This window comes from Gopherus evgoodei, chromosome 2, assembly GCF_007399415.2.
Source record: "Gopherus evgoodei ecotype Sinaloan lineage chromosome 2, rGopEvg1_v1.p, whole genome shotgun sequence".
Taxonomy (NCBI): Eukaryota; Metazoa; Chordata; order Testudines; family Testudinidae; genus Gopherus; species Gopherus evgoodei.
In genome coordinates, this window is record NC_044323.1 from 179,522,115 (window position 1) to 179,548,033 (window position 25,919).

The following is a 25,919-nucleotide window of genomic DNA, read 5'->3' on the forward strand; positions in this document are numbered from 1 at the left end:
CAGCTGGTCAAAAAATGGAATTTCGTTTGTGCAGAAAATTTGGAGATTCTGAAGTCTGGTTTCATACTGATTCAGGATGAAAAGTCAAAATCTTAGAATTTTTCATGAAAAAAATATTTAGTTTGAGTTGTTTTATTATAATATGATAAATCAAAACAAAGTGAAAATGAAACATTTTGACTTTATTGAAGCCAAACATCTCAATAATTTCCATGAAACTTCAGACCAAATGCATACATTTTTACAAAACGCTGTGATTTTGCCATGTTGGCATTTTCTGATGGAAGACAGTCCCATAAGAAAATTTTTGACCAGCTCACATTATTATACATATTTTTGAGGAGATATAACGTGAGTGACCAATACCATGCAAGTATTAATGAGACAGGAAAACCACAGATATGTAGTGTCTGATTTGTGTTTATCTGGCTTTCATTACCATAGCATCTGAGTGCATGAAAACACAGCTACACATTCTGCGAATACTTAGGGAGGGCTGCCAGTAACAGAAGTATGTTCTGTTTATTCTATAATCATTATTTTCCTCCAGATTTAGTTATTTCTGGGCCAGGTTGGTCATATGTGTTTAGGGGTGTGTTGGCTGTGTTTAGGGGTGGAAGGAAAGTGCCTTTCACCCCTGCTTACCCTATGTATATGGCCAACATATTAGGCGGCTGAAGTGAAGGAAACTTTTGTATTGGGGTCAGTGGCCCAAATGTGATAAGTGGAGAAATGGTTTGTAGTGCAACACTTAGGGTATTATTTGTGGGCTACAATGGAAATGCGGATGATGATGATGATGATGTAATGGGATACATCTGGGTGTAAACAAGTGCTGTGTGATTAGCTAGAGAATGAGGTAGAATTAAGGTTGTTTTTGACACCATAATTTAGAGTTCCTGAGTTTTCAACAGTTTTTTTTCCTTTCTTAACTATACTATGTGCTAAAGACATTTTCTTAAATAACACAGTTTTGGAATGCCCCACTTGATAGGGCTTTATAGGGTTGCCAGTTTTGGCTGGAGGTTTCATCTCATGACATAATCTTTAATTAAAAAGATTAATCTTTAATTGCTGGAGACTCCAGAACACTCCAGGAGACTCCAGAGCTTGATTTTCCAGAAGGTGGGTGCTCAGCACTTTCAGAAAATCCAGCTTGGCCTCCTTATGGTGTTTGCAGTAAGGCATTCAAAATTTCTAGTCGGCTTTGAACATGCTGGTCACTGTCTTCAGGAAAGCAACTGCTTTTCTTATTTTCAATTATTATATTGCATCTGAAGATGATTCAAACAGCTTTTGTCTGCACATGAAAAGATCAATTATTTTGAGTCCTGAAAAGCACACTTACCTCGAGGCCCAAACATATAATCCACAAATTTGTTTATTTCCCAGTCCAAAGCCTTCAGCTGCTCCTAGAAAGACACATGACAACTTGTTATCTCATGCCTGGCATAGAAAATACAATACAAAAATAAAGCTGCAGAAAGCCTTTTTACACACAAGTGTCTCAATGTACCTGACAACAATCCCCATTTTCAAAAAGTGCTCTTTTAACATGAAAGGATTTAGGGCTATATTCTGCTGTGGCTACACCCACAGCTCCCATTAACACCATTAGTGGAAGTAGCATGTACCTACCACAATAGACCCCTGAGGAAATAAATGCAATTTAGATGGAGATTTTAGAAATGAAAATGAGCAAGCCTTTAAATGAACCTAATCTGTAACAGGTGCCTTTTAGTGTGTAGAAAGTACCGTGGCCTTAAACCCCAGCAATGCTTGCTTTTTTAGTTTTTCCATTAAAATATATATTTGAGAAAAGAGCACTCAGTATTCCTGATCTGCTTTATGAAGCCACATGGCTGTCAGCTGCAGTGTGATTGTGCACTAATTAAATGCATTGATGTTTTGTTTTGAAGAGGGAAAATTTTTCTTTTTCCACCTGAAAAATCTACATATTCCACATCATTAGTCCCTCATCACCACAATATGAGCATCTGAGTTTCATTATTGCTACTTTCCAGGAGAGGGACTGAGGCACAGAGAGACTAAGTGATTTGCCCAAGGTCCAAGTTAATAGAACTACTCTGATTTATCCCAGGCGGTCCAGAAGTCTTTGGCAGAGTTGGGAATTGAAGAGTGCTCTCCTGAGTTCGAGTGCCCTGAATTAACTAGAAGGCTATCCTTTTCACATCTATTGCTTCATATACTCCCATGCTTGCTGTGCAGTCCAAAGCCTTGCAAGAGATCACAATCTTGAAAGAATAGGAGACCAGCCAGCCAAAATGTCTTACTGTGCCCTCTGAATTCTCCTGACAGTTGCACAGCAATGCTGTACTGTTGCACTATTGTTTTGCTCTGGAGGAGAACTTCTTAAGTTCTCTACCCGCCAATGCATTTGCACATCACAGGGCAAGATTTGGTTTACTCCAGGTGTTAAAAACGAATAGGCTTGTTATTGGGAATAAATGTGTACCTCTCTCCACTCATCTTTGCACATCATTTGCTCCAGGTCTAAGAGAAATGGCTCAGAAGCGGACAGGTTTTGCAGCACCTTGGGGTGAAGAAATTAATCTCTACAGAATGCTGCATGGTTCATCTGATCTCAGTAAAACAAAACCAGAACAAAAACCAATTTCATTTTTTAGTTTTATTTTTACAAATGAAGGGAAAGGTTCCAATCAAAGGGATCACTGAGATAAGGCAAATCTTGCTGCTGAGGAGTTTAGCCTTTCTGAAAGGTGCTTGATGGGGGGGCACTAGAGACTGGCATCTCCCCATAGACCAGATACCGATACCAGCAGCCAAAGTTTTCCCTGCACTGAGCTGGAAGTGACCTCTACAGTTGGAGGAAAGTTCCATCCCGGTCTGGGGTTTTTTGCTGATATTGCCAGAAAGGTGGTGGGTTGTGAAACAGAGTCAAGAAATTTATTCTGAGATTAGCAAACTAATTTCGAACAGGTATCACTACTGAGCCACCACAGTTTGGTCAAATGACACAGATTGGAAACTCTCATCCATCATCATATCTCTGAGCTAGCCAGACCCCTGTTTGTTTAAAGTTTTATGAAAGGGAAGACTCGGCCCATTTTCATTTGGAAAATGCCATGCTAGCTCCCATCAGTGATCTCTTATACCACCATGTTAAAAACAATGAGGAGTCATTGTGGCACCTCTTAGAGACTAACAAATTTATTTGGCATAAGCTTTTTGGGATAAAACCAACTTCATCAGATGCATGGAGTGAAAAATACAGTAGGCAGTGTGTGTGTATATATATATGTGTGTGTGTGTATGTGTGTATATATATATATATATATATATATATATATATATATATATATATATATATATATATTACAGCACATGAAAAGATGGGTGTTGCCTTACCAAGTTGGGGGTCAGTGCGAACTAGGCCAATTCAATCAAGGTGGAAGTGGCCTATTCTCAACAGTTGACAAGAAGGGGTGAATATTAACAGATGGAAAATGACTTTAAATTTGTTAGTCTCTAAAGTGCCACAAGTACGCCTCGTTCTTTTTACTTTTTCTAGTGACCCAGCCAATCCCACTTTATTCAGGCCTAATTTGATGGTGTCCAGTTTGCAAATTAATTCCAGTTCTGCAGTTTCTTGTTGAAATCTGTTTTTGAAGTTTTTTTGTTGAAGAAATGCTACTTTTAAGTCTGTTGTTGAGTGTCCAGGGAGATTGAAGTGCTCTCCTACTGGTTTTTGAATGTTACAATTCTTGATGTCTGATTTGTGTCCATTATTTTTTTGCATAGAGACCGTCCGATTTGGCCAATGGACATGGCAGAGGGGCACTGCTGGCACATGATAGCATATATCACATTGGTAGATGTGCAGGTGAATGAGCCCCTGATGGTGTGGCTGATGTGGTTAGGTCCTATGATGTCCCTTAAATAGATATGCGGACAGAGTTGGCAGCGAGGTTTGTTGCGGGGATTGGTTCCTGGGTTAGTGTTTTTGTTGTGTGGTGTGTAGTTGCTGGTGAGTATTTGCTTCAGGTTGCGGGGGCTGTCTGTAAACGAGGACTGGCCTGTCTCCCAAGGTTTGAGAGAGTGAGGGATCATCCTTCTGAATAGGTTGTAGATCCCTGATGGTGCACTTGAGAGGGTTTTAGTTGGAGGCTGTAGGTGATGGCCAGTGGCTTTCTGTTACTTTCTTTGTTGGGCATGTCCTGTTGTAGGTGACTTCTGGGTACTCTTTTGGCTCTGTCATTCTGTTTCTTCACTTCACCAGGTGGGTATTGTAGTTTTAAGAATGCTTGATATGGATCCTATAGGTGTTTGTCTCTGTCTGAGGGATTGGAGCAAATGCAGTTATATCTTAGGGCTTGACTGTAGACAATGGATCCTGTGATGTGGTCTGGATGAAAGCTTGAGGCATGTAGGCCAGTATAGCGGTCAGTAGGTTTCTGGTATAGGGTGGTGTTTATGTGACCATTGCTTTTTTGCACTGCAGTGTCCAAGAAGTGGATCTCTTGTATGGACTGTTGAGAATAGATTGCACCTTGATTTGAATTGGCCTTGTTAGCACTGATCCTCCACTTGGAAAGACGATAACTATCTTTTCATGTTCTGTAATATATATAAAGCCTACTGTATTTTTGACCACATGCATCTGATGAAGTGGGCTATAGCCCACAAAAGCTGATGCCCAAATAAATTTGTTAGTCTCTAAGGTGCCAAAAGGACTCCTTGGTGTGTTTGCTGATACAGACTAACACAGCTACCCCTCTGAAACAAACTACCATGTCAGCGGCCAACTAGTGCAATTCAGAAATTTCATAAATTTCATAAAACTAGTGCAATTCAGTGGTAATTTCATAAATCAGAATGCACCCTACATTTAATTAATCATGCCTAAAAGAGGGATTATGCATAGACAGTGTATCAAATGAAGAAAAATCATAATTGATATGTGCATTGTAAATGAAATACATTTGTAGGATCACGTGTGTTTTGCATTTGTAAGTGATACTGTGTTTTTGTACAGGTGCAAAAATGAATGAGCTAATTATGAAAATATCAAGAAGGAGATTAGTGCCATTAGTACTAAACATGCCAAAGGCCATCTTAATTTATGGAGGCTGTTAACAGTGGCTGGCTTAATTTACACAGGCCATCTTAGTGGAAGAGGCAGAACAGGAGAATTATGCCTCTCTCTTTGTCTCCCTGGGTTTCCACACTTCTTGACCCCTTAGCATATCTCTGAGTTATTCAGAGACTGATGTTTTGCTGACCAAGTCCTGTGCATGCACAAGTTAAAAAAGAGAATACATTTTATTTGCCTACTAGGATGACTACTTTGAAAAATTACTGAGAAATCAAAATAAAACTTTCTAAAAATAAATTAGTAGGCCATATTATGCCAGTGGCTTCTGGAAGAACTCTTCAGTGATTGCTGTGGAGACATAGTACAACATAGCCCATTGTATGTAAAAATACAAGAAAACAGAAACAGTCTGCAGCATAAACATTTGTGTTGCTTGTCTGCATTTCTGGCAAATCATTTCTATGTCTCTTATCTGCCAAGAAGCTTGAGTTACCAGTCTCAAGATTAATACAGATTTTATTTTCTTCCCTCTCTTTATAGGACACAACTCTTGATATTGGCACTGTCATCAATTTTCTCACCCATTTCTCATCCCTATTTCCCCCCCCCCCCCAAAAAAAACAACAACCCTTACTGGTGTGAACAACTGAAAGGATGAAAAATTGCCATTAAAAGACAGTATGCAACGTACAGATTTCTCATGAGGTATTTATTTTTGGAACAGAACTGGAAATGAATCAGTAGCAATAAAATGTGCTTATCTGATATGTTCATGCTGATTATATTTGAAACATTGCATCAAGGTCAATCAGTATGGGGAGAAAAAATCAGTCTTATACTTGCCTTACATTTACACTTCTGTCTCCTGGTTGCCTTGGTTTCCTGATCGGTATTACTATAAAGGCAACATGAGCTATGCAAAAAAAATCCATATACTGTCCATACAATATAGGTTTTTATATAGAAGAATAAAAAATAGGAACACTTTGCCAATGAACATCTGTTCTGCAAGCATTGTATCATCAAATGCTCTAGATTGGAAACTCCTTTTCTGTCTCTCTGGCAGGGCAAGCTGGAAGAAAAATATATAGAAGTAGCTATGTCTCGGGCAAATATAAACTCAAAGGGTTCTGTTTGCCCATGGATGCTCAAGAATAGAAGTATCCAAATTCGACCTGTCTGTCACTTCACCTTGAATGGTCCCTTAGAATATGTTTAGCATAAGTATTTAGGACAATCCGTTTGATCTTGTATTTAGCTGTGACACTCTGAGCACCTTTCCCAGACCTGAAAAAGGGCTCTGGGTAAGATCAAAAGCTTGTCTCTCTCACCAACAGAAGTTGGTCCAATAAAAGATATTACCTCACCCATTTTGTCTCTTGAAGTTATGAGACGCAGTCTAACAGGATTGACCAGCACACATGTATTGGATAGCTTAATTATCAACTTTAGTCTTAGTTCTGCTTTCTCCTATCTCTTATGCAAGTTAGGTATTACGTAAGAAGTTAATAAATACAATCATGAGCATCATCTAGTGTTGCTAGCTCCCTTTCCTCTCACCCTGGCATTGGTTTAGAGTTTCCTAATGTATGGTTTAGTTCATGCGGTTTAGTAGTTTCATAATGTATTTACGTCTACCAAAAAATAATCCATTTCTTCCTGCTCAGCTGCATTAGATTTAAAAGCATAACCTTGTAAGAGATGTAGTATTTCATATGGCCTGAATTTCAGAATATATTTGAGCTTGCTTTGATTCACCTTGATTTATTGTTAGTGATTTTCTGTCTATGTTTTCAGAGGGTGCCATTCAGTTTTAGCTCAGAAGAGATTACACTGCCACACAACTTTTTGTCACCAGCCAGCTGTCTTGATCAGTTTTTGAAAAAATCTAAGTAAAAATGTTGATCATTTATGTCAGCTTAAATTCAGCCCTCTTATAGCACCCTTAAAATCTTTATACTGGGCCCAACCTAGAGCCTAAGCAAAGCCTGAATAAGCTGGCATTTGCCTCTGGGAAATAGGGGGAATTATGGAAATATATTCCTCACCCCAGCATGGAAGTAAGGCCAAGGTACCTGTGCAATTGGACTGCATAAAGTTACTGCTGGATATGGAGTTATGCTCATATTCCCCTACTCTGTAGTGAGCTATACAGACCCATATTAGGGATACATTGTGGAGCATACTCCAAGCAGTTTGTGGAGTCTCTTTGTGGGAAGTATTTGTTGCTTTTGTCCCCCTGTGCAGTAGACCCACCATTTTCAAGATATTACTGGCCCGTCAGTGGGCATCTCAGAGTAGGCTGTAAAGGAATCTGGGTTTCTATTTTTAATTGCAAGTCTTAAAGCAATGCCACAAAAGGTATATTGATCTCCCGGCTCATTTCACAGTGAAAGCAATATTCTATTAAATGCTTTGTGCTCTGGCTGGTATCACTTAATCAAGGATGGGATTTTTTACGTGTTCTTGTTTTCAGTGTTGGTCTCATCAGGTTGGTAAACACAAGAAACTAGTGCTTAAAGCAGGCCACCAACCCTATCACATTTAGTGCAAGCAAGAACAGATTTAGGAGCACTCTGATCCACTCACACTGGGCCCAGAACTGAGAACTGTTAGTCAGAGGAGTAATTCCTACCTATGTGAGAAGGTCCACTGCCTTTTCAGGGGAGTAAGGAGTACTTATACAGCCTCAGTCACGAAATATTCTGAAAGATTGCACTCCCTGCTAGGAGCACAAGCTGGAAGGGATTTCTTAGTATAAATCTTCAGATGTGCTTTCTCTTTCTTAAATTAATTTGTATCATCTGCTAGTCTCTGTTCTCCAGAGTATCTTTTTTGCTGTATGAGTTTTCTTAATTATGTCACATGGTCCCACTCTTGTGTTCCTTCTTAAAATGGTCCAGGTGCTACCAAAGTCTATGATGATGAAATAGTAGTATTCCTTCCTCTTGATAAATGTCCCTTTTCCTTGAAGAGTTAGAAACTTGCCTTACTATGCAAATGTGCTCCTTGGATCAGTGCAAACAAAATCATGTTATCCCTGCAGATTCGCTACAGGGTTCCAGTGACTGGTGCTACTTTTGCAACTTCATTATTTCAAATACCTATTTTTAAATTAGAATTGGAGAGGCAGAACAGTAAGCATATTGGACTCACGCATCTTTTCACATCTGCCAGCCAACGTTTTAGACTGATCTGGAACAAAACTTGGGACCACAGGAAAAAATCTCTGTGCAGGGTTGCAAGGACTAATCACTGACCAGAGCCCTGGTGGGAGTGAGGGTGTGATCTCTGGTAAGCTTATTACCATGTGTATGTTTTAAATATGGTTTCTCTGTGATGCCTTTACTTTAAGAATAAATGTGTGTGTTTGCTTAGAAAGAGCTGTGTGGCAACTTAGCTGTGACAAGCACACTGTGTACGATCTCTGAGGGAAGCAAAAGAGGCCTGCAAAAGCAGTCTGTCTTTTGCTGGGAATATCACCATAGTATCAAGGAAATGTACATTCCTCAGGCTACATGTCTCCACAAAAGCACGGTGACTGTGGGGGAGCTGGAAGCCTGGGAGCTGGAGCCTTTTCTGGACCATGAGGGGGAAGCACAGGTGCAGTTGCCCTAAACAGTGACATTCAACAACCTCATCAACTAACTTGGGACAAGTGGCAGCCTCTCTTGAGAAGAGGCAAGGAATTGAAACAGGCATGTTGTTGGAAAGAGGCATGCATCCCCATTCTGCAGCCCAGCCCAGTTTCCACTAATACTTGTGCCCTCTGTCAGTGTAAGTGGAAGGGAGCACAACTCATCAGAGCTGTTGGCTGTAGTAAAATTTAGTCAAATTCTGTAGCAACCACTTCAAAAAGATCACATAAATTAGAGTGCAACTTCATTGGGACAAGGCTCATGTTTTCTTGAGACTCTGGCACTACAGGATCCCACCCTTGACTATAACTCAATATATATAATACAATACATACAGCACAACATTACAGCATATTTTGACAGTAAGAAAAAATCCATGTAACTTAAAGATTGAAATATATCAGTTTCCTTTAATACAACAGAAAAGCTCAAAGGAGTAAAAATACAAACCAGCACCTTTACTACTAGCAACTGAATGAATGTATACATGAGTTTAGCTTCTGCAAATGGCTCACTACTTATCATAAAAGCTCAACACTTCTGTTTCTCCCTGCCAACCCCCTCACCCCCGTGTGTGAAATGATCATAAATGTTGCATATTCAAGAAGGTCCTTGTGGTTTTTTTTGGCAAAGAAGCAGCAGCGACCACCCTCCTTGACACAAGCCTCTTTGGCTCAAAGTGGAGCCACACAAAGAGAAGCATTAGTGGCACAAGCAGACCACAACCTCCCCTCTGCTGGGGGGTTCACTGTGCTGGCTAAGGAAAGGGGGTCAATACATGGGGGGGCACATAGGTTCACATGTCCCCTCCCAAATTCTGCCAGGGTCTATGTGCCCTTCCCTGAACCCCACTGCATAGCACCAGCGCCTTTCAATTGTGCCACCCCACTATCAACAGTTATGCATCATCTCTGCTGGTAGGATTTCTATGGAATGCCTTTCAGAAGCTAAGCCTCCCTTTTCCTGGAATAACCTCTGAGGAAGAGCAGCAGTTGAAACACTGCTGGGATGTGAATTTCGCTCTAGATACAGCAGCCTCCACAGGTGCAGGGAGCTACAAAGTATAGGGCTCAGTATCAGCAGAGGTCCATCTAGTCCTTAATGATAGGTGTGAGCTGTATATAGGCTGCTAACATTTGTTCATTAATTTCACAGACCTGAATCTATTAGGAGTAAGTGATATATTTTTATATGCTTTTCTAGAACAAAATCTTATGTCATGATAGAGCGCTCTCTCTCACACGTGATTGAACCTGTCATAGTTGTGAGATATGCAACAGCTGATGATAACCTAATGTAAGGGAAAACCCTAAACATTTTAAAATCTCCTTTTGAGTTTCCCCACTTTCCTGATCCTAAAAACTTGTCCCATAAAATGAAGATCAAACTATAAGTGCTTCTGTGCCATTTTTTTAACTCTATCAAGAGCTTTTCCTAACCTTAAACAAACAACAACAATGTGCAGACCATACTCCTATTGTTGCAGGCTTTCGTTTCAACAGTGCTACAGCAGAGGGTCGCTAACTGCCACAATTCTCGCTTCCTTTTGAACTGATAAAACCAAATTAAATGAATCATACTCCAGCTGCACGAGTGGAGCTCATAAAGTCCCACCATGTACCGCTAATTTTATACTAGCAAATTCAAGAAATGACTTACTACTTTAACATGGTTGAATGTGTTAAGTGACTTGTACAGCAATTCCTTTAATGCGTAAAACACTTGAAGCCATTCCCCTTGCAGCCTGAGGTAGCTCCTGCCTGGCATGTACTGGGACTGACCTCCAGTTGGCTCTATAAGGGCCCTCTCCTGAGGGCAGAAGCAAGTGACAGCAGCTTCCAGCTACAGAAAAAGGAGGAGCAGGGACTTCAGGGGTGGGGTGGTCTCTGTAGCTGGGAAACACTGTGCAATAAATTTGGGGATAATAAAAGGAGGGATTTAGGTAGGCAGAACCACAAAACAAAAATAACCAATGAGTAGCACTGTGCCAGTTAAAGCAGGGTAGCTCAAGCTCCTCAGCTGCTCGGAAGGATATCATATGAGGAGAAAGGTGGTTTTGCAAATAGCCAGGACTAAATAATTTAGTTGCCCAAGTTGGAATCTGACCAAAACTTTTATGAGGCTAGTCCTTGATTTAGTGTCCCTGGATCAATTAGGTAATCTTCATGTCTTATTTACCTCATCCACAAGGGGGGAACATAACCTAACTAGGGGTATTGGGACGACTAAGTGTTTTGTGGTCCTTTGACCAGAAAGTGCTATAGAAATGCCAATTATTGCTAATATTTATATTACATTTTTTAAAGTAGCATAGGCTTTTTAGTTTCTAAAAGTGGTCAGCACTTCAGGTTTGTGTCTCTGCTGAAAGACCAAAGTTAATAACCTGGTATAATCATGGAGACAGATTAGATAATGTGCAGGGCCGTCCTTAGGCATAGGCAACATAGGCAGCTGCGCAGGGCACCTGAAAATTTGGGGCACCACTGGGTCTTAGTGTCCACCGCTTGTTTTCCTATCCCTGTTCTGACCCTTCCTGCAGGCTCCCACAGATGGCTGCTCTAGCCTGGTGAGTCTGCCTTGGGAGGGAATCTAGTAGTTAAAAGTGAAAAAACCTCCAGCCTGCCAGACCTATTAGCACAACATTGAAACTGTTAAAGAGACATTCAAGGGGTAATAAAGCCATTTAACAGGCATTTGCCAACCCCAAAGTATATACTGACAGGTTTCAGAGTGGTAGTCCTGTTAGTCTGTATCAGCAAAAACAAGGACGAGTCCTTGTGTCACCTCAAAGACTAACAAATTATTTGGGCATAAGCTTTTGTGGACTAGAACCCATTTCATCAGATGTCCACGAAAGCTTATGCCCAAATAAATTTTTATACTGTCAGTTTCTGACTTTACTGACAAAAACAGTTGTGCATGAATGTAATATTTACACTGAACATGTCAGTCTACAGGACCTTAGTTTAAAATTTGCTTTAAAAATATTTCATTAGTGAGCTGGTGAAGATTATAAAATCACATTTCTAAAAAATGCTTGCATAGAGTTTTAGATGCACAATCATCTTTAGCCTTAAGTGTGTGGATCTTCAGACATAGTTTTTTAAATAAATCCTTCAAAAGACCTCCCTTATCTAAAATACACATTTTAATTACTATAGTTAAAAAAAAGTGCTTCCAAGTTTTCCTGTCCTTTCTGTCCATCCCTTCACCACCTCTCCCCCCACTCCCCACTGAAGAGAGCCCTTAAAGGGACAACAGTCCTTCCCTTCCAGATAGCTGGACAACGAGTTCCCTTTCTTTACTTGACTATCCAACAAACTAGTTTTAAAAGAACCCTCCAGCAAAATCAGTACCTTAGTAAGACAAAATCCTTGTTATACCTAAAATCTTTGGAAACATATTTTTTTAAAGTTGGTGAAATTTCATAACCATGTCTCTTGTTATGAAGATCACACAAAGTAAATTACTGTTCCCTTTTTCTAAAAGCAATGAACATTGTTATGTACACACTAAACCTCTCTGATTAATTTAAAAGAATGTATTTGTTTCAGTGAGTTAAATATGTAGTAATCTGAATGCTGATTTAAGATTTGAGTACACTTAAAATATAAATTCAATTTAGAAATACTGATGAAGAAAATGTAAAACAGAGAAGAGCTGCATCATGTATTCCATTATATGTAATGTTGTATTCAGCAGGAGAGCTGACTCACCCTTACTATGAAGTTTTCGCAAATAAATCTCTGACAAACTTCAGGGCATATCAAAAAACCTGTGACTGACATTTTTTATTCCCAAATTTTAGTGCTTTTAATTGGGTACTTTCTTCATGTCCATTCTGCATGAGGGAGAGGGCATGGAAGTCTCTGCGGGGAACTGTGACTCTCCGCCACCATGAGGCAGGCTGGGCATCTCATTATCCTTTGCTGTCAAGTCCTTCCTCCCCCTCCCCCACCAGGCTGTGAGCTTGGGCTGCCATCCGGCATAGGGGCACCAGTTTAATAATACTGCGTAGGGCCCCATAAATCCTAAGGACGGCACTGATAATGTGGTATATTTAAAACTGTCAAAATTACAAGCTATCCCTTTTAATCAGAAGGGGCGTTTCCTGGCCCTGCTTGCAGCCTAGGACACTCTGTAAGGAAGTGTGAGATGAGAGTCAGTCTGCCAAAGGCCAGCCTAGAGCAAGGTGGGGTGAGTTGTCTCTCTGCCTTAGGTATCGGCCTGCTTTTTCTCTGTGTGTGAACGTTCTGGATTTTAAGAACTAAAACAGTGTTGCTGTTTCTGGAAGGTTGCCATGCATTTATGTTTTTATGTAATTGCTCTGAGTATGCCATGAACATATCACATAAGATAGATCTCTTAAACTTCTTCATCCACTAATTACTACCAGGTGTAAAATTCCACCCAAACCTCTGGTTTTCCTTTTAGAACCACACATACAGTTCACACGGCAACTTGTTGGAGAACAAGAAAATGCAAAGTGCTTGTCTTCTCCTGTTTTCTTAAAAAAGTATTTAGGTTAGCTAACTCAAACCTGCCCAACTTGTGTGAGTTATGAATTGCCATGTTACATACCCCATGTTCTTAGTCCAATACTTAAATTGCAACACTAACAGAGCTGGGAAACTGCAGGCCATGCTTGTACAGTAGAGTGTGCGCTATGGGCAGATGACTTGTGAACCACTAATTAAATCACAAATGGCAAAATTATAACTTTCCACTACAGCTATGCAGCACTACTGTCTTGTAGTGGGTATGCTGAGGGCAGAATTTGGCCTTTCATGTCTCATGGATCTGAGCTACATTCTGCAAAAGAAAATCTTGATATTTATGTCTAAAGAAGGGAGCAATGTCAGTAATAAAAAAATTTGTTCAAATCTTCAGATAATAAGGGGCCTAATTTTACATTCTTTTGCATCTTGTGCAGCCAACCATACATGCAAAAAGTGTGTGTAAAGTGGGTGTAAGAAGTGAACCAATCACATTGGTAGCTATTTTTACACTCATTTTGTGCAAGTGTAAATAACTATACAAGAGGCAAGGCAGAGGAGAATTAGATCCTAAGAAGCAGAGCAATATTTTTATCTACCTGGTGAATGAATACTGAGACTTGCCTGTCAATGTTCAGATAAGCTTATTCCTAGATACAAGGTCTTTGTGTTTGCACACTTCACTCAACCAATCACGAACCATTATAAACATTTGATTGTGTTAGTTCCTCACATTCAATATATCAACCCTAAGTTTTGACTTTATTATCCATGTCATTGTCAGATGAAATTTGGCAGTAAGAACTATTGGTTTTATAATGTGACTAGCTGACTGATTTTTTTAAATGCTAGAAATAGTAAGTTAGAGAATTCTTGTGCTATTGATTCATTGAATAATATGTAAGTAGTGTGTGAATGAAATATTTACTGTTGCTCTTGGTATCTAATTAGACCTTAAATCCTTGTAGATACGTGTCTTAGCTGTTAACTGACTGTATTACCTTCCTAACTGATTTTTTTTTCAAAGACCAGATGATGATATTTTCTCTTTTATGTGGAAAAAATTACTTTTCTGTTGCTTCTTGCTTTTATTGTTTCTATATTTGTATAACGTAATTATATGGTATAACTGATGCTCTCCATTCCTATTGTTTTACTGCTAAAGTTACTAAATGAAAAATATTAATCATTGACGTTAGACATAGCAGTCACATCAGGCAAAATAAGATCTCATCTGCCTTAAATCTCAGACATTATTTGATAAAATGAAAGAAAAGGTATCATCGTTATGGCCTAATATGGTGTATATGTCAAATAAGTATTTATAGCCCTAGTAGCATATCTTCATCATCTATCCACTTACTTATTATTAGCGTTGCAAAATGAAACGGTCTCCAAAGCAGATTAATGCAATCATTTTAAAAGTAATCCTACTCTATTGTACCTACTTCATAGTGGAACATCAGCTTAATTGTAATTATAGAAAATTTCTCTGGGTAGCATCTTAGGCCATGTTTACATCTAAAATTTTGCAGCGCTGGTTGTTACAGCTGTATTAGTACAGCTGTATAGGGCCAGCGCTGCAGAGTGGCCACACTTACAGCAACCAGCGCTGCAAGTGGTGTTAGATGTGGCTACACTGCAGCGCTGTTGGGCGGCTTCAAGGGGGGTTCGGGGAACGCGAGAGCAAACCGGGAAAGGAGACCAGCTTCGCTGCGGTTTGCTCTCGCGTTCCCCGAACCACCCTGCAAACCGCAGGGAAGGAGACCTGCTTGCTCGGGGGTTCGGGGAACGAGAGAGCAAACCGGGAAAGGAGACCAGCTTCGCCGCGGTTTGCTCTCGCGTTCCCCGAACCCCCCTGCAAACCGCAGGGAAGGAGACCTGCTTGCTCGGGGGTTCGGGAACGAGAGAGCAAACCGGGAAAGGAGACCAGCTTCGCCGCGGTTTGCTCTTGCGTTCCCCGAACCCCCCTGCAAACCGCAGGGAAGGAGACCTGCTTGCTCGGGGTTCGGGGAACGCGAGAGCAAGCCGGGGAAGGAGACCTGCTTGTTACCAGAGGCTTCCTCAGGTATGCTGGGATACCTGCTTATTCCACGGAGGTCAAGAAAAGCGCTGGTAAGTGTCTATACTTGATTACCAGTGCTGGATCACCAGCGCTGGATCCTCTACACCCGAGACAAAACGGGAGTACGGCCAGCGCTGCAAACAGGGAGTTGCAGCGCTGGTGGTGCCCTGCAGATGTGTACACCTCCTAAGTTGCAGCGCTGTAACTCCCTCACCAGCGCTGCAACTTTCTGATGTAGACAAGCCCTTAGATGTGGCATGTCAGTTCTCAAGAAAATGGCAGCAATGATTAACTTAAAAAAAACAAACTCTGTAACCACTACTTTTGAATAACAATATAACATCAGTGATTATATATAGCTGTGTCAGTGATCATATTGTGAGTGTGTCTCTATGTGTATCACTGCATTGGGATTAAATGGGGGGAAACAACAGTCAAAAATGAAAAGGTAGGTGAAAATTCTGCCTAGTCACACCCGCCTGAGTTAGTGGGTCACTTTCTCAGAGAAAGGAATAGTCCTGTGGTACCCGCCCTGCTTAGAATAAGGTTGGATAAGAGAAAGCTCTTGCATGGAAAATAAGGGCACCTGTGCTACAATTGAAGAATCACAGCAATGTTTTTACAGAAAGGATAATTTTGTTAGATTCTTCTCTGAATGAGTATGTTCAACTCTTGTTGGCTTCACTAGGAGTTATGCATGCTCACCAAAATCAGAATATATACCTACATTTGCCTTAAGAAAGTTTAATCTGTTTTCAAGCAGCTGGGCTTAATAACAGAATGAAACTAGCTAAAATGAAGAAACAGTGCTTAGAAGTTATCGTTACACAGAATATAGACAGCTGCATATAAAGAGGTATGACATAGAAACAACTCTGTCAAAGTAGTGTAGATTAATTGCTCATTCAAGAGTTGTGAATCAGATTAATTGCATTTGGAACATAATAGTATAAAATATTTCCCTGTTTATGCATGTTGCACCCAAAATGTGCTTAGTGCCTTAATGATAAATAATACACACAGTCCCTACCCCAAGGAGCTCACAGTCTACATTATGGCTTAATATAAGGAATAATAGCAATAAACAGTGTGAGAGGTGAGATGGAAGAAAAGGGTAACAACAAGATTAGGAGTGTGCTTAGTTTCCTATGTATGCTACATTGTGTCTAAGCAGTTTGTGTGTGGTTTTTTTTTTACCCCCTTTATACATATGTAGAGATTTGGCTTTCTTGCTGCTGAGATAATTTTATCATATAGAATAATTAAAGCACATGGAATATAATGTACTTTTTGCAAATTGACATACATGATTCCAAGTTCAATTTCTCACTCTCAACCTTGAAAAAGAGAGATGGGGGGAGAGAGAGGACACATTAGTTCTAGCATAGTGTGTATCTTTTCTCACTCTTTCACTGCAACACATTTCAGACATAAGAGGCATAGTAGATGCTAAGCTTGTACACAGAACCCCTATGCTAGTTAGACAATGAACCTTAAAAAAAAATGAACAGCTTCAGTTTTCCCACAATTCCTAGTAGTGCAATGAGACAAAGGGGACTCTATGTTTAAGAACTAGGTTTTTTGGTTGCTGTCCCAGCTGTCTGTAATGTAACACTATATCCCCAAGACTAGGATTAATGTACACGAGACTACCCCTCCTGTTACAGTCGGGGAGGATCATAAAGGATTTCCTACTGCATGTTCCCTGACTCTGGCTCCATAGCTAGCACTGCATAATTTTTTCTGACCTTAAGCAGCCTGCTCTACTGTTATGGGCACAGTTCTTCTACTGCAAGCAAATCGCAATGGAGAGGACAAAAGTATCTGAATCGATGTGGCTAGAATTTCCAATCCCTCGGAACATATATCCATGTCAGGACTTGCTTCTTTCAAGTTTCTGCTACACTTTTAATTTATGCTGACTGTAGTTAAACAATGTTTCATTATTCCTTATCCTGTATGGGAGACAAATTTCAGCAACCATTTAGAAAGCTCTACACAGCAACTGCTCAGAGACCTAATCATTAAAATGTTAATGAGCTGAGTTCACAATAAAGCAGTCACTTTCTATGTACACAACCAGCACTGGAACACTGTGAAAGTATCACCTTGATCTGGCCGTATGTCCAGAAATCCAGAGAATGATGCATTAACCCTGTGCACCTACCTAAGACTTGGGTTTTAAATTTGACTTTTTCTTTTTTTGGAATATTTTAATAACCTAGAAAAGCCTTTAATCACACACAAATTGCTAGCTGCTTAATTAACACCTCCTCCTACAATGCTAATTAGCCTTAAAGACATGACTAGGAGAAAGAAAACAATGTTAATAGACTGAAAACAACCAGTGGACCATTTAAAACTGGATGAGAGCTGTTTCAAAAACAAAATGTTGAGAAACTGGGAAATATACATGCAATTAACACCTTACTTTTCTGTCTCAAACTCAATTATTTTATAACTTATTCACTTCAGGATTCATGAAAAATGTATTTTAACCAAAAGTAATGAAAATAATTGTACTTATTAAAATGCATGCAGCATGACCTCCTGTTTGCTATATCTACCCACTTGTGAAAATGATTGGTCATGTGTTCTGAAGTCTAAATTTTACTCAGCATTATTTATTTTCCTCATTATAAAAGATTTCAAAAAATGTGCATCACTTAATATGTGCACATTAGAAAGGTTTAAAGCGTATTTAATTAAACAAGGTTCTTAGCTACTATGGTGATGGTTGCAATACAAAAACCTAGAGGGATGGACTGATGCATACTGTGACAGACAAGACTTAAATTCACAAGTAATAATAATGGGCCTGGTAGTACTTTCACACTGCTTTCATACTTGTGCAAATCCACTAAGGTCAACAGAATTACTTCCTCATTAAATGGTGTAAATAAAACCTGAAGCACACCAAATGTGCCATACTCTTGCATTACAGCCTCATCACCATCATTTTTTCCCCCACAAAACATTGTTTTCTAAAAAGTCACCAGTGTGGCTTGATCCTGCAAACCCTTTGTGCACAGAAACCCCACTGAAACCAGTAACAGTCCTGTGCAGGTAGGTCCTAGAGGACAGAGCCCTTTTTGCACTTCCTGAGTAACCACAGTACTGAGGGGTGAAAGTAACTGAGGACACTTACTGGTACAGGGTGGGTTTGGCCCCCAGAAGGGGTGGGGCTCCCATGTTGATTTAAAGGGCCCAGAGCTCTGGACGCCACTGCTGCGGTAGGGGCAGCGGCATCCGGAGCCCCAGGCCCTTTTAAATCGCTGGCCCCAGGGCAGCTGCTCCCTTTCCCACACCAACCACCCCGGTCCATCAGTGGGGCAGGAGGGGCAAAAGGGGCAGGGATGTTAAAGTGCTGCAGGGTCCTTTGCCGCAGCAGCGCTTTAACATTGCTGCCTCCCCACTCTCCCCGCCCCGTCAGCGGCCCTGCGAATGGAGGGGGGTAGCAACACTAAAGTGCTGCCGTAGCAAAGGACTATCCTTAAAGTGCTGCGGCGGCAGCGCTTTAATTTTGCTGCCCGTCCCGCCCCCACCTCCTACCATTGGTGGCCCTGCTGGTACGGACCCTACTGGCAGGACCCCCGACAGGGGAGGCAAAAGGGGCAGGGCCATTAAAGCGCGGAGTCCCAACACAGAGTACCAGGTCGTATCGGCTCACTTTCACCCTGACAGTACTGTCACAGTCCCAAGGGTGTGAAAACAAGTCAAGTCCCCAAATTCATTAGATTTTACAAAAATAATACATTTGGGGGGGTTACTTTCTGGTTTCCTTGTCTCTAATCGTCACTCAAGATCACATTTTCAAGCTTTTCCCTGAAACCATAAGGGCCAGAAACTTGTTTAAAAATGAAAGCAGAAATTCTCACTTAGTTACATCATAATGCCAGCAGCTCAGCCTTTAAAAATCGGGGCGGCTCTAGGGATTTTGCAGCCCCAAGCACAGCAGGCAGGCTGCCTCCGGCGGTTTGCCTGTGGAAGGTCCGCTGGTCCTGCGGCTTCGATGGCAACGCCTGTGGGAGATCAACCAAAGCCATGGGACCAGCGGACCCTCTGCAGGCAAACCGCCGAGGCAGCCTGCCTGCCGCCCTCGCGATGCCGGCAGAACGCCCCCTGCGGCTTGCTGCCCCAAGCACGCGCTTGGCATGCTGGGGCCTGGAGCTGCCCCTGTTAAAAATACACCAAGTATCAGGAGACTTGTAATAAACCACAAGAACTGGCAACACTGCAGCCAGCAGTAGCAAGGGTGTGTTTGCTTTCTGGCTACTTTTTCAAATTCCATAACAGTTCCTCAGTTAATCCTGTCTTAAAGCTACTGAGCCAAATTCTGCCCCATTTTATTCCACTTGAAATCACCCTTGACATATTTGGGATTTGTATCCATGAATGGAGAATAGAATTGGGTCAATTAATTTCCCCCAAAGTACCTTGGGTAAGATTCTCAAAGGCATTTAGGCCCCTACCTTTGAGGATCTCACCCACTGGGCCTAAATCTGCCTTGACATACATCTTGGGCAAAACCACTGGAGTCAATAAGTTAAACAGAGTGTAAACTAGGCAGAATCTACCTCAATATGTTCACTTTCCTGAACATGAACAAATAGCTGTGGGTTACATGAAGCAACAGAAACTTGGTACTGAGTTATACAAAGGGTTATTACTCAAAAATATTTAGGTGCATTTTAAAAGTGAAAGAATCACAGGAACTCCAGAATTTAAAGGATTTCCAAAAAAGATTTGTTTTCACAGATTCATAGAAAGGACCACTTTGATCATCTAGTCTGTCCTCCTGTATAACTCAGTCCATAGATCTTCGCCAAAATAATTCCTAGACGATATCTTTAAGAAATACATCCAATCAATATCAAAATTGCCATTGATGGAGAATACACCATGATGCTTGGTAAACTGTTCCAATGGTTAATTATTTACACCATATTTTGATTCTGAGCTTCAACTTCCAGCCACTGGATCATGATATACATTTGTCTGCTAGATTCAAGAGCCCATTATCAAATATTTGTTCCCCATATAGATATTTATAGACTGTGATAAAGTCACTTCTTAACCTTCTCTTTATTCGACTCAAGGAGCTCACTCTATTTAGCTTATTTAACTGTAAGACATGTTTTCTAAGGCAGTGGTTCTCAAAGCCACTCCACTACTTGTTCAGGGAAAGCCCCTAGTGGGCTGGGCCAGTTTCTTTACCTGACACCTCTGCAGGTTCGGCCGATCGCGGCTCCCATTGGCTGTGGTTTGCTGCTCCAGTCCAATGGGGGCTGCGGGAAGAGGCATGGGCTAAGGGATGTGCTGGCCGCCCTTCCCGCAGCCTCTATTGGCCTGGAGCAGCGAACCGTGGCCAGTGGGAGCCACAATCAGCCGAACCTGCGGATGCAGCAGGTAAACAAACCAGCCTGGTGCTCCAGGGGCTTTCCCTAAACAAGCGGCGGACTGGCTTTGAGAACCACTGTTCTAAGGTAACACTATAAGGCATGTTTCCTTTCATCATTCTCATGGCTCTTCTCTGAACCCTCTCTAATTTATCAACATCCTTTTTGAATTGCAGGGATCAGAACTGGATACAGAATTCCAGCAGCAGTCACACCAGTGCAAATACAGAGGTAAAATAACCTCTCTACTCCTTCTCCAAATTCCCGTTTATGTATCCAAAGATCACATTAGCCTTTTTGGCTACAGTGTCGCTCTGGAAGCTCATGTCCACCTGATTATCCACCATTACTCCCAAATCTTCTTCAGAGCCACTATTTTCCAGGAGAGACTCCCCCATCCTGTAAGAATAACCTACTTTCTTTGTCCGTCGGTGTATATATTTACATTTAGCTATTTCAAAAGGCATATTGTTTGCTTGCACCCAGCTAATGAAGCGATCCAGTTGCCCTGTATCAGTGACCTGTTTTCTTCAATATTTACCACTCTCTCAGTTTTTGTGTTTGCACATTTTATCAGTCCTGATTTTATATTGTCTTCCAGGTCATTAGTAAAAATGTTAAATAGCATATGGCCAAGAACTGATCCCTGCCAGATCCCACTAGAAACTCACTCATTTGATGACGATTCACCATTTACAGTTACATTTTGAGACCTCTCTGTTAAGCCAGTTTTTAATCCATTTCATGTGTGCATGTTATTTATATCATTCTAGTTATTTTTAATCAAAATGTCAAACAGTACCAAGTCAAATATCTTATAGAAGTCTAAGTGTATTACATCAATGCTATTACCTTTGTCAACTTAACTTGTGATCTCAACAAAAAAGATATCAAGTTAGTTTGACAGGATCTATTTTCCATTAACCTATCTTGATTGGCATTAATTATATTAGCCTTCTTGAATTCATTATTAATTGAGTCCTGCATTAGCCACTCCATTACCTGGCCTGGGATTGATGTCAGCCTAACAGGCTTATGATTACTCAGGCCGTCCAATTTACCCTTTTTAAATATTGGAACATTAGCTTTTTTCATGCTTCTGAAACTTCCCCAATGTCCAAGATTCAATGACAATCAACATTAATGGTCCAGTGAATGCTTCAGCCAGCTCTTTTAAAACTCTTGGGTGCAAGTTATCTGGACCTGCTGATTTAAAAATGTCTAACTTTAATAGCTGTTGTTTAACATCATCCCAAGATACTAGTGGAATATAAAGAGTATTATCATCATCATATGATGTGATTACTGTGATGTTACACCCCCATATTCTCCATAGAAATATTGTTGTTATATGAATATGGCATAACTAAGATATGCTTTATGGAAGATGGGTTGTGTGAGGTATCATTGGAAAGGTTATGATTTATTTAATGTGTTTATCCAATTTGTATGCATGTATCATTTCTGTATCTGAAGTTAGGAATATTGTCTATGTAACCATTACAACTATGTGGATATGTGCTTGGGAAATGCCCACCAGAGAGTAAGCAATCAGCCTTAATGGACCATTAGGGTTAGACAGCAAAGAATCCTGTGGCACTTTATAGACTAACAGACCTTTTGGAGCATGAGCTTTAGGGTTAGACAATGAGTCTTTGAAGATGTGGATCTCCCATCTTCCCTGGAGTTCCTTCCTGTGGACACTGCAAATAAACCTTGTTTCATGGTTGCTTTGACACTGCAAGGTCAGGTGATAAGGTCACCTGGTACAAAATACCACCTTGGACACTGCTGATACTTTTCCACTGGAAACAAAGGCTTCCCGCCTTATGTAAATTCTATTTAAGGGTGGGAAGGAAGGCATTCAGGCTCTCTCTCATTGACTGCCCAAGAAGGGAGGCTAGTAAAACACTTGGAGGGAAAGGTAGGGTTGAGTCCAGGCTGAGACAGAGGACCAGTCTATAAAGAGAAAAAATTGGAACTCTAAGCTACAGAAACTCTGCAACTTGCCTAAAACAACACTGAGTGTGAGAAATTACATTTTGCAACTTGTTTCTTGAGTGTATTAAGCTTAGTTTGCATGTTTTGTTTTATTTGCTCAGTAATCTGCTTTGTTCTGTTTGCAATCCCTTATAATAACTTAAAATTTACCTTTTGTAAAACTTTTTTCTTGTTCATTTCAAAACCCAGTTTGTGCAATTCATATCTGGGGGGATGGGATGAGGGGCAAAAACTGTGCAACTCTCTCTCTACTTTGGGTAGAGGGGACAATTTTTATGAGCTTGTGTTATGCAGATCTCTCTATACAGCGCAAACAATATTATTTGGGGGTTACTCCCCAAACGGGGTGTGCATGTGAGTACTGGGTGAACTTCAAGCTGAATCTTCTCATACAGAGCTGACTTCATTCTGTGTCTACAGCTGGGTATGGCCTTACCTGTGTGTGTGTGCTAGAGAAGGCCTGAGGGCCTGGCATAGCATAAACAGGGTGAGGAAACCCAGGCTGGTAGAACAGGTGGGCTCAGTTAGATTCCAGCACATCAGGTGGCATGCCGCGCAGGTGGGTCCAACCCATCACAATTATCATCATCTCTTTTTTCCCCCAAATACAGAACAGAAATATTTATTGAACACTTCTGCCTTTTCTGCATCTTATCTTTATTGATAATTCTATCATTTCCATAGCAATGGACCAATACCATTGTTAGGAACAAAATAAAACAAATCCTAATTTACATAAAAAACTCCCTTCTTAATATCCTCAACTCTGCTGGGCATAGATAGTTCCTTGTGTCCCTTTGTTTCCATTATCAATTTTTTACAATTCCTAGGTTCTGATTTATATTTAATTTTTATAGATGCCTTCACTTACCCTCTAAATCAGGCCAGTTTTTTAACCAGCATGACTGCTTTCCTCAATTGTGATATTGTGGCTTTTTGGACCACAGTAAGGGGGTCCAGATCTCAGCTGTAATCATTAAACAATTATTATTTGATTGTTTCCTTACAAATAATCCATAAATGTCTGCATTTGCCTAGAGGAGGGTAATATTATAGTTCACTGTAAAACACTGTTCATTGAGGTATGCTTAGCTTGTAAAAATAATTACTGGGAGTTATCAGAATCACACTTGGCAATGTCCCTCTCAATGTTAGCTAAACAGACATATTTCCAGACAGATCTTGACATATTTAATGGTGAAACAGTTTTTAAGAGAGAGATTGTATTAAAACTAACTAGATTATAGGATAAATTTTGGGAAAAGGGGAAGATACAAATGAGAAACCAGAGGATCTAAGATTACAAGCTTTTATTGCATTATTGTAACTTGACCATGTACCAGTGCAGAGAACCACTGACATCAGTGAGGGTCCATCTGTCTGGAACCAGTGGCAGGATTGGGTCTCTTGCCCCAGATCCCTCGGCAACTAAACATCTTAGAGTACCTGGGCCTTAGTATTTATAGATCTTTTCAAAACTCAGAATGAAGTAAATCTGGAAAAGGGGCACAGGTCTTCTGGTTAAATTGTTATAATTAAGATATTAGTTAAACAGGCACCAGGTGAGTCAGTGGACTGCTAATGAGATTAGGACAGGATGTTTTAGACCAGGTGTCGGCAACTTCTGGCACGTGGCTTGCCAGGGCAAGCACCCTGGGGGGCCGGGCCAGTTTATTTACCTACCATTTTGGCAGGTTCGGCCGATCGCGGCTCCCACAGGCCAATGGGGGCTGCAGGAAGTGGCGTGGGCCGAGGGATGTGCTGGCCATGGCTTCCCGCCACCCTCATTGAACTGCAGCCAGCAGGAGCCGCAATCGGCCGAACCTGCCAACGCGGCAGGTAAACAAACTGTCCCGGCCCGCCAGAGTGCTTACCCTGGCGAGCTGCGTGCCAGAGGTTGTCAACCCATTTTAGACCTTCCCCAAAAGTTGGCAAGCAAAGGGTTAACCCTCTCTCCTTTTGGCTACAGGAAAGACTATAATTGTCTGCCCTGAGGGCAGAGATTTGCAGACTAGGGCCAACTGTGAAGAATTAATCCTCCCTTTCCCCCCACCTGCCCAACGATAGGAGATGAGTGGCAGAGGAGGTTGAGGACTGAGTGTGGTGATAGAAAGTAAGAGCAGAACATTGTACAGGAAGAAAGTGCAGCTGAGAAGAGAAGCAGCCTCCCCACTACTTTTTCCTTTCAGAAATTCTGGTGAGTTGACTCACGCTGTACAGTGTCACCTTGGGACTACAGCCAAAGCAAGCCATACTTTGTAACTTTGCTTTTTGAGTCTTTAATTGAGGAAGTCTGTTTATATTTATTTGTCCCTTAAAGGGATAGAATTATTTCTCTTTGCTGCTTTTCACTAAATCACTTCCTGCCAATAAACCTCTACGCCAATATAACACGACCCGATACAACATGAATTCAGATATAATGCGGTAAAGCAGTGCTCTGGGGTGGCCGGGCTGCGCACTCTGGCGAATCAAAGCAAGTTGGATATAATGTGGTTTCACCTGTAAGGCAGTGAGATTTTTTGGCTCCTGAGGACAGCATTATATCAGGGTAGAGGTGTATCTAAATCTTGCCTAGATGCATAGAGTCTTTCCTGAACTTTCTGAAGTCCTGTGTTGCTCATTATAGAAACAGATTAAATCTAAAATGAGCTGGAAACTTGGGGTGTTTGGGACCTCCCTGGACTCTCAGGTATAGAGCTGAACAGCTGAGGTTTCACCATTGATTTCCTACTATATACAAAACCTTTCAATTTCACTTCTAAGTCACTAGATCAGAACAACCCAGTCTGATTGTCATTTAGTGGTCTATAACATGTGAAATGAGTTAATGGTCTCAGGAAAGTCTCTGTGTCAGTGTGCATCCACTGTCACTGACAGAACCTGTCACAGGTACACACGCCCTACTAAAGGAGAGTGGGGCTAGGAGTTAGGGATTCAGAGGTTGTTGGTGGGGAGGGAAGGTGCAGCTGTCATCTATTGCTGTTTGTATTTAAATGTACTGTGCTACATACATTGTGACACATGATCTGAGACATGGTAGCACAATAAAATCATACAAAAAAAGGCAGCAATATGGCAGGACGCACATGTGACTGGTAAAACAATGAGGCAGCTGGACTCACATGGGAATTGCAACATGAACTGGTGACAAAGCTTCCAGATCCCTCATTTGAAGGGAGAAGAGACCATCCCCATAGACCTACAGGTGATCTTGGTGGATAGACAGCATAAGCCAAGATG

At 41.1% G+C, this 25,919-nt stretch overlaps 1 protein-coding gene across 1 annotated transcript in view; it reads right to left on the bottom strand.

The window, feature by feature from the left end:
- ELOVL2 (ELOVL fatty acid elongase 2) overlaps positions 1-25,919 on the bottom strand; it is a 94,530-nt gene that overhangs the window by 49,330 nt on the left and 19,281 nt on the right. Inside the window, exon 2 of the mRNA XM_030552394.1 lies at positions 1,349-1,412. Within this exon, the coding sequence (XP_030408254.1) occupies positions 1,349-1,412 (64 nt within the window). The remainder of the gene's footprint in view (positions 1-1,348; positions 1,413-25,919) is intronic.